The sequence below is a fragment of the Porites lutea genome, chromosome 11, assembly GCF_958299795.1.
Source record: "Porites lutea chromosome 11, jaPorLute2.1, whole genome shotgun sequence".
Classification (NCBI taxonomy): domain Eukaryota; kingdom Metazoa; phylum Cnidaria; class Anthozoa; order Scleractinia; family Poritidae; genus Porites; species Porites lutea.
Window position 1 is genome coordinate 4,134,176 of NC_133211.1, and position 10,173 is coordinate 4,144,348.

At 37.6% G+C, this 10,173-nt stretch overlaps 1 protein-coding gene across 1 annotated transcript in view; it reads right to left on the reverse strand.

The window, feature by feature from the left end:
• The window catches only part of LOC140952449 (two pore channel protein 1-like), a 29,125-nt gene extending 21,766 nt beyond the window's left edge, over positions 1-7,359 (reverse strand). The window contains exons 1-6 of the mRNA XM_073401873.1: positions 7,279-7,359; positions 4,544-4,756; positions 3,233-3,346; positions 2,426-2,556; positions 882-970; positions 122-156 (exon numbers count right to left, since the gene is read on the reverse strand). Coding sequence (XP_073257974.1) covers positions 122-156; positions 882-970; positions 2,426-2,556; positions 3,233-3,346; positions 4,544-4,756; positions 7,279-7,359 — 663 coding nt within the window. The remainder of the gene's footprint in view (positions 1-121; positions 157-881; positions 971-2,425; positions 2,557-3,232; positions 3,347-4,543; positions 4,757-7,278) is intronic.
• Positions 7,360-10,173: the final 2,814 nt, after the last annotated feature.

Genomic DNA, 10,173 nt, shown 5'->3' on the forward strand with positions numbered 1-10,173 from the left:
CTTAATTGGGGTATATGGACTTGCGAGACTGGCATGATATGTTAGGATCATTTTTAGTAACAGCTTAATTGCTGGTAACTCCCAATTAATATGAGAGAGATAATAACAACCAAAGGCATACCTCATCTTCATCATTGTCAGAAAACAAATAAAATCCTGTGAAGAAAGTTAACAGTTTCTATAAGCAAGAAAAAATATACCTCACCATCTTAAGTTTACAGTAATGAAAGGGCTTTTTTGTCCCTAAGCTCCATAAAGATGTAGCAAATAAAATTAATATTTCCTTCAAACTCGGGTAAAAGACAGTTGTTAATAATAATGCAATTAAATTGACCTAAAATGCCCTGCTAAATAGAGGAGATAGCTTTTCTTTGTTTTATGTTGTTTTTATGAGTAAATGGACCAGCTAGTTTCGCGACCTCTTATGTTGTCTGCCATTTACAGAAGAAAAGTTATGCAAAAATGTAGCTGTTGTTGACTTTACTCTACAAAACACAAGTTTGGATTTATGTCTAACTTATGTTGGTCTTAAAAGTTAGTTTCAATTTTGAAGCCTAAGTTTCGCTGGCTATCATGATCAGGTAACATGAGAATTCCTGCAGAAGACCGTCATAGGAGTTTGCCTAAAAAGTGGCTTGGCATTCTCCAACTGGTAGTTAAATAATTCTTCTTGAAAAAAGTCGCTGTCCCTGAATACACAGAAAGATGAGAACGCGCTGGAAAGATGAGAGACACTTTTCGGAGAAAAAATATGATCCTCCGTGCTGGGGAAAAGGCACATTTTATTTGAAGACAGGAACATTATAGATGTAGGCATACTATAAGCTTGGAAATATTTTGAATGAACGATAAAACAATCACTCTCATAATCATCAGCTTACCCAGCATTGCAAATATCAGTATGACGAACAATAAAAGGATCAGCATATCCAAAATGGGTGGAAGTGAGAATAGAATTTGTCGAAGGGATCTGTGGGGCACAGAAAAAAAAATCATATTCAGACAGCCTTTAACAACCAAAGACAAGAAAATGAGCAGAGAATAAAACTAAAAGAAATATTTCTTTGCAATTCCTGTAGAGGAAACAGAGGTAATGTAAAAACAAACTTAGTCATAGCCTAGGGAAAACAGGGAGAACAATATGCAGTGTTACAAGTCAATAATATAATAATTTATTATAATATAGAATGCATTTACATGCAATTTAAAGTAGTTAACAACAAGGAGCACATTCAGTGCTAGTGCTTTATGTTTGGTCTATTTGCTCATGGCTAACATCATTCATGTGATAATCAGTGGCATAAGGAGGTTCCTTTATCCAGCATTTTGTGCCATAAGGTTTCTTTCATCCAGTTGTAATGCCCCACCCCCTCCTTGTTGTTTTTTTCCCACTGATATTTTTTTCACTTTTCATATGAGCTATTTTGAAAAATAGCTCATATGTAAGTGGTGTGAGCTTATTATGTATCTTTGCGGCTTTGTATCTTTGTATGTTCGGATGTTTGTTGCAAGAGCCAATAAGGCTGAAGGTACTATGAGTTGATGCTTAGGAACCAATGAAATCTTGTCATCTATTTAAACATGGAATTGCTTAAGGTCGAACAAGGGCACTTTGAGACCAATATCTTGATTCTTCACAATTTTTTCATCTTTTATTACGGCTAGCTACAGCTGTTTGGAAGCATTACATTAAACATCTTCATGATTCAAATGCGGTGTACGGTACAACGCTCGTATTTATGAGTTGTGTTTCACCTGCTTCAAGGTAGAGTATAAAATATCATGTATTTTCGAAGCTCTTCCCATGAAACAATAATTGATATTCAGATATGGACTTTAATTTGAAAGTATGCGGCCTATAAATTGTGGTTTTAGATTTCCTAAAGGCAGCTTATTTTTTTGAAAGCTGTACTGAGTATCTGTGTTAATCCTGTAAACAAGCTTTAAGAATATTATTCTCTTGCTTACAAAGTTCAACAGACCTTTTTCATTCTGGCAAAACAAACAAAAAAAGAATAATAAGTGAACAACATGATACATCCTTCCTGCATACTAAGTATTATAGTTATTGAAACTTATTTTATTTAGTAAAGATGTGTAACTTTAATAGAAACAGTAGTGTTAAAAAATAAAACTGGGAAGAAGCTAGTTGACACAATAATTAGATACTGTTTTATTGAGTGGAGTAACATGATATGAGTAGAAATATATTTTGGCAGTTTGATAATTTTCTTGGAAGGAAATGAATGTTAGGCTATTATCAACCTTAACGTTGCTTGAAGTGTAATTTAATTGCAGATGTTGAAATGAAGCCAAGGTGATTTCTACTGCAGGCACCCAACCTCCATCTGGTGATGCAGTTGTTAAATTTTAAAATAATAACTAATACTTCCAAAAAATGCAAAGCATGCCCAATAATTCTCACCTTCTCACTCCGTAACAGTAATGAGTGTCTATCAGAAACAGAGGTCGCAGAGCTCGCGTAACTCGGAAGTGATTCTCCATGCTTATAAGAACAGTAATTGCTTCTGCGTACATCACAACTAAAGTAATAATCTATAGTGGGGTAAGAAAGAAAGAAAATGGTGTGATGTGGTACTTCCAGCTTGCTTTCTAATCACGGCAATTCAAGCTCACGACTTAACATTTAATGAGCAACAGTTTTTTGTTTCTAATTCTTTTCTTTAAAAAACAAAGAAAGAACATTTAAGGTTATTCACTTTTTTCATGTTTTACCACAATGGCTTAAGGTGTTTATAAGCGAAACACAATCCTCCTGCTTAAATGCTACATTTAGGTACAGTAAATAATATGCTGCCTTCATAAAGGGTTCACTTTCATTATTAAGCTGCTTCAAAAGATATTAAAAAATAACATGCCCTAAGTTGATTGCACAAACAGTACATCTACCCATTTCAAAGCTGACGACTTACATAATTTTCACCTGCCTCAGTGTGGAGTACAAAAGAACATATTTTGAAGGTTTACAAATTACATGGAAATTATTGATATTAAGTTATTAAATAATATTTAACTTGGAATAATGGGTAATGCTGCATTTTTATAAGTTCAAAGAAACAGATGTTTTTCGTTATAAGATATACCACAACTTCATCAAGTTTGTAAAGTGACAAAAAGGTGTGGAAAGTCATAAAAAGGTAGCATAGACATGAAACTGTAGGTACCAACTGTTAGCAGTTGATATGTGCATTAATTAGTGCGATCCCCTAACCTTGAAAAGTGTCCTCTTGTGAGTAAAGTAGGACTTTGCTCCTTGCCACTTAAGTTTCACACCACATCCACAAGCAATGACTGACAATGAAAAAATTTCAAGAGCTCCATGGACCTGAAAATTGATCACAAAAGGTTGTATGCATGAGATTACATCAAATCCTGACTTGCTTAGTTAGGAGATGGCCATTCTGACCAATTACAATGCTACTGAGCAAAAGGGCTTTTACCAATTACGCTAGGCTTTTTTATTCTCATCATAAATTATTTCTTTCAGCAATGGCATTACAGTTGACTCTCTTTACGGACACCGCTATAAGACAGACACTAAGTAAAATGGACATCTAGAAGTCCCTGCTTTCCTATACTCCCTTAAGACAGCATCACTCTTACTGTTAGACAGACACTTAAGAGTGGGCCCCAAAGGTTTGCATCTTAAAGAAACTTCACCGTATAGGGAAAAATTTGATGATGGTCAAACAGCTACAAAGTTTAACACAAATACAAAATATAAATGGACTTCTCAGGGTGATGTACCACTAAGTGGAGGAATTTTTCTAAATGCTTGTAGCATAGTCTGTGAATATGCTTTCAGACAGGCTCGGGGGGGAGATCTGTTATATCATGAGTGGTTCTTCTACAGCATCAGATTAAGACCTAAAGTGAAAGCTACTCTGAGAAGGGACCTTGGGGTTTTCATCATTACCCAAGAAGACTGAAAACATGTAACCATTGCCAGATGAAAGAGCAAAGGCAGTTTCTCCTCAGTCATTTCAAGGCCCTGAGTGATGATCCAGCCAACAACAACAAGCTTTATTTGACAGCAAGGAATTGAACCGGTCCTACAAGTGCACCGTCTAAAATAAGAGCCACCCATTTGAGCTATATACCAGATGGTAGCATTAAAGGGGCTGTGTCACGACAGTCCAGTTCATTTTGTTTAATTTTGCCAATTACTCACCCTCAATCGCTATGGAACTTAAAGTAAGCAAAGAAATTACATGGAAATGACAAAATCAGAGATTTGAGACAAACAAAGATGTCTCCTGCTGAGCATTATTTTTGAAGTTGCCAACAGCAGAGATCAACTTTGAAAAACTGTTAGGCTGAACAGTTTTCAAAAACCCTAATTTCAATCCGTTTCAATCTTCTTCAGTTTTGCCCATCCGTGGCTTCTGTTGTATCTGTTGTGTTATTTTAACCTTCCTTTAATGTTTTAAGTGTTTACTTTTAAGTTTCTCTTAATTTAACGGGCATTTTGTAATGACCTAATTTGACTGAATTTTGTGACACAGCTGCTTTAACTACTTACGCGTGCTGGCAAAAACAATATATCATTAGCTGGAACGTCCCTATTGCCAGGTCTTTCAGTGAGTGCCAGACAAAGAAGAAGCAAAGAAGCCACCATATCCACCAAGTAGAAACATGTAGAGTGAGCTCGGAGGTACCATCGCATTGTTTCAGGGGTTGGGTGGGTGTCATGTTTGTCATAATTCTGTCCCTCTTGGAGGAATATAGCAGCATCCTGGAAAAAAAAAATTATGGAATCACACTCATGCACAGCAGTAGAACTTTCTTGGGTACATAGAAAGCCATATCAGATAACCTGGTGCTAGTTAATATGGGGCTAGTACCTTTCTCTTGCTCAATAAGCAGAGAAATAATTTTAGGGGGTATTATTACAGTACCGCTCAAAAGTAAGTTGATACTTGAGACTCGAACCTCGCATTTCAAAGCCCAAACGTTTCAAGTTTCCAGACGCGAGGATTGAGTCCCAAGTTTGGAGTTTTGAGGCTCGAGAAGCAAGGTTTTTATGTGAAATTATTTTTGTACAGTCAAACAGCTGTTCAGAAGTTTGCACCGTCGATCAGTGCTTGCGGTGCAGTGTACTGTAATAAACTGTTTGAATTGCCAGCTTCAGCAAGCTTTCAATAAGTGTAAATCAATATTTTCGGTTGCGGAGATTTATCCTGCATTTACAGTTTATGTAGTTTTTGCTCGCCATGTTCTGAGATTTTAACAGATGAACGGTGAGGCTCAGCAATTCTCTCACTTGCCCCGGTTTTCATGCAAATCTTGATAAAGATTTATACGATAAAATATCTTTGTCAAAAGTGGCATTTTTACAAGCATTTGAGTTTGCTACTAAACACTTTCGTGTAAATGTGGCTTAGAACAATTTCGTAGATGTGTTTAAACAGTAAATCTAAAAGACTAAATTTAAGTCTTTTGCTGGCCAAGTATTAAAATTCGAAAACACATCTCGGCAGCAAATCCCTGGCTTGTCACGCTTGTATGTAAATCTACATAAAGTCACACAATAATTTCAGGGAAAACTTTATTTGTTTTAGGGACCAATAGGGGGGTCGGGGGGGGGGGGGGTTCAGAAAAAAGTGGTGTATCAAAACTTTACCCCCCCCCCAAATAATTACATATGATTTTGACCCCCCCCTCGGCATAAAGTCACACAATAATTTCAGGGAAAACTTTATTTGTTTTAGAGACCAATCGGGGGGTCGGGGGGGGGGGGGGGTCAGAAGAAAGTGGTGTATCAAAACTTTACCTCCCCCCCCCACCCCAAAAAAATAATTACATATGAAAATTGAACTCCCCTCAGCAATAACAATTTTTGAAATGCAATCCCCCCTACCCCTCCAACTCCTTCTAGACCAAGTCTCTTTTGCCATCCTTGGGCATTGATTTCATAAGCTATAAGGGGGTGTTTACATGAGTCACCCTGGAGCAAGTTCACTTCGGTTCCCTCTCATGGCTCTACATTTGTTTACATGATACCAACACAAAATGTCATGCCGGTGAGAGTCACCCTGGCATGAGTTCACCCTGGTTGTTGTACTGGGGCGAGAATTTCACTCTGGTACGAAATCTTGAAATGGTATCATGTAAACGTCTAACGACGACAAGTTTTGGTGTGAAATCGGTCTGCGAGTAGACTGGAACATATAGTGCATGCGTAATGTTTGCGATTTTCAATCACACATGTATTTTCATCATCATCATCATCAATGTTTATCTATACACGAAATCGTATCATTTTACATGGTCTTCCTAGGAATCGTGCTTAAAACTAGACTAAAATACTCTAAGGAACTATTGACTATAATGTTAAAAATACAAAAACTTACATTATGAATAATACAGTGGGTCATGGTGTATTAGAAAAATCTTTCCCATGAATTGAAGTTTTAAAAACATTTAAACTAGGCAGTTTTCTAATCTCTGAGGGAATCTTGTTCCACAGAACAGATCCTCTGTAGTGTAGGCTCCCTTTAGCAGACTCAGTTCTGGGTCTGGGGACATAATAATTTAACTCAGAATTTCTAAGATTGTGTGAATGTACATTTGAGGTGTTGGTAAAGATCCGCCTCAGATACGATGGGGAAAGATTTTATCAACATGAAGTGTACCTTCAAATAACGAGATATGAAACCACCCTGTCATTATGTAAACGTGATAAGAAATCAAAAAAGTCATGCTAGTATGAAACTCACACCGGCGCAATTTTTCTCATATAAACACCCCCTAAGATACTGGTAGTTGGCAGTGTAGCGTGAGATTTTGAAGGTGCACACAGGGGAAGAAAAGTTAGCGTGCTGAAGGCGCCCCAAACCTGGGGGAGTCTCAGGGCATGTTCCCCAGAAAATGTTTAAATACGGGGTCTCAGAAATGCCATCTCCTTCGTTTTCTGCAGGACATTTTCAGTGAATAAAGACGAAGGAAAATGCAGTAATTAGCTTTTTATTTTACCCATCTATCTCTAGTGTTATCAGTATGGTACAGACTGTTTATGGCAAAAAAAGGTAAAACAGTGACGCCATCAGGACCGTTACAAGCAAAGGGCGACTCTGTTATAATGCCATCAATATCAATTATATTCTTGTGCTTGTGTACATGCAGGATTGCAATAGAGCTCAATCTCTCATCTGTCATGGTCCTTCATAAAGGAAATTGCAGTCCCTTCATACCGCTGAAGCTACGCTCAGCTTTGCATGTTGACACAGGATAAGTCAACAAAGTTATGAGACCTACATTATACTCTGGGATAGAATTGTAGTTGGCTTGGAGGTCAAAAGCCTCAACCAAGGTCTGTGGCGTCACATTCAGATCCATTTCACTGCACTTAACATGGGCACCCAACGATGGTTTCCTCCAAAATACGCTGAAAACACTTTTTAGGCTATCCAGTGTACTTTTAGATTTCTAGAAATGCATTCTAAGCCGGGCTACAAAATTTTTAACTATTCGATCATCCTAGTAGCCTGAATTTCATCTGATTACTTCCGAGTCGTTATTACTCCCTCAGTAAGGTCTGAATCGACCAGCCGTTAATGCCGTCCAGTGACGTCACTACTCCTTGACCTTTGCTTTAATTCATGCAAAAAGTAAAACACGATTTCAAGTGGCAAACCGAGAAATATCGTTTAGAAATGTCTGCATGATACAGAATTGCTTTATTTTTTTCGATCGTAATTCATGTTTAACGTTCAAACTATCAACTGCATGCAGTATAACTCTGAACCGGTTGCACTGAATTCTATAATCAAACTCAGTCGAAATCACGCAATGAAATAAATGCACACACGAAACACTTGGTTCAAAAACACAATGGTTTGCTTTAATTGAAAAGAAGCTATTTGGTCCTTAGCAAAGAAAAAAAAAAAGGAAACGAGAAAGAAAAGCTAACAGAATCGTTACACTTGATGGTGAAAATAGCAAGAAGGTCGATAACATTGACCTCAGAAAACTTCGGGTAAACAAAATCACCGGCCGCCAAAACCACAAAGCGGCTCTAAATGAAAAACCTACCGACTCTCCGCAATGATTCTTCATTCGCAGTTCAATTTAGCATTTTAGTCTCAAAGACAAGGGCAATTTTGCTGTTTAAGACAAAGATTAAGCTTCTCGAAATGTTTGAACCACACGAAAGAATGCCAGGGATGCGACCCGCTGAATATCAAGCGACAATCCCGCTAAAATTTTTCATAATTATACATAATTATGCAAATGTTTAGACAATCAACCAATCAAAATCACTACCCGGTTTTCGGGTAGTGAGTGACGTCACTGGACGGCATTAACGGCCTGTCGATTCAGACGTTGCTGAGAGGAGAAAACGACTAGAAGCAATCGGATGAATTTCAGGCTATCATCCTAGGGGAATTTAAGTCTTTTCGAAATTACAAGGGCTTCAGTATTATTTTTCCGAAAATTTTAGGTGCAATATAACGTTTTACGAAATTGAGAATTTTTCAGATTCCCCTCTCCATAACATTTTAGCCTCCAAAAATTTTACGTTTCCTTTTTTCTTTGAAAAATAGTGTAACCTGGGTAGTAAAATATGAAAAACAGGAACCCCATCATGGAGTTACATTAGGTCTGCCGGCTTGCATGACAGTTTGTCACGCTGCGCCAAAATTACATCCCAGCCTACCACGCAGACTTTCTTACGGCTTTGTCATGCATTCCTTCCCCACTGCGTGACGAGCAAAAAGAACGTCCGTGTAGGAGGCCAAAATTGCCCCCCATTTTAAAAATTGTAGTTGTGGTTATAGAAAGTATAAGAGATTTGAAATGCCTTCACAGTCTGTTCGAATATATATATTGCCGCCGCTATAGAATATTAGCTGGCGAAAGCGTAAACACGGCCTCTGAAGATCTGAATTACTTAAATATCGCACTTAATTAAACAATACCCCACTAGAAAAGAATCTACATGCATGTTTTCGGAACTATTCCTAGGCAGTGAACCATGACAGATGAGGATATCACAATTCAAATACGAAAAAATATACGTTTCAGAAGCAATACTCCAGTAAAGCTTCCTTTTATGAAAAGATAAAAAGACAAAAAATGTATGAATAGTCTTACTTACCTCTAGTTACGATTCCAACCCGGTAAAAATGTCACACAAAAACACCGTAAAGACACGACGTGCGAGAGCTTCTAAGAACAAACTCAATCGCAATGCACTATGGGAAGACGTTCACTCCTCCTCTGGGAGCCTATTGTGACAAATGCCAGGGGAGGTGGGGGGATGTACCATGGATTCTTGCATGCGGCGCGAGAGTTAGTAACAGGTAAAGACTGGATCGAACCGCGGAAAACGCGCGTGAAAAGTGTCTGGTACTTTTTTATAATAAGGTATGGACTTGAATGCAGCAATAATCAAATGGTCACAGTTGAGGAAATTTGCCACAAATATATGCATATTCTTCCAAAATAGCATTTATATATTAGTTTTGAGCCAGACATCTTGGCGCTTGAGTGACATGACATTTATTATTTTACATAAACATTTGTTTGTAAAAATATGATAAAAGAATGCAGAGCTGTCGGTCCAGACTGAGACTTTTTGCCAATTACTTTTTCAGTCCGCCAACTGTTGTGTGTTAAAAATAAAAATAACATCCTCTTCTTCCCCGTATTTTCCAGATCTTGGATAAAGTAAATAGCGTAATTCAAGTTCATGGAACGTCTTCACAAACGTGACATAAAGATCAATAAATGTGAAATGACCCCAGAATGTATGCTTCACAATTGACTGGCTTTCTGCTAAAACGTGAGTTCAATCACGCCAAGAGAAAAATGTAAAATAATAAAATAAAAACACTATTTATCCTCGAATCGTTGCTGTTTGTCCTCTCCCAAAGGCCTTGAAGGAAGAAATTGTTTGCTAAGTCTGCTAAGACCCGAGAGCTGAAGCTGAAGTTTTTATTGGTGCTTGCATTATTCTTTTCATTTGATTTCTTTGATACGGCAACGCCGAACATAGGATTCAATTCACTCAGTTTCCAAGCCTTAACCATTAAACTCAAGAGTAATTTGCTGTTCGGTGTTCCTCAATCCATGTATTTTTTTTTTGTATTTGTTTACTAACTTTTTGTTTACAGTTTATCATAGAGCTCAAGTGGGATCCTGGTAATG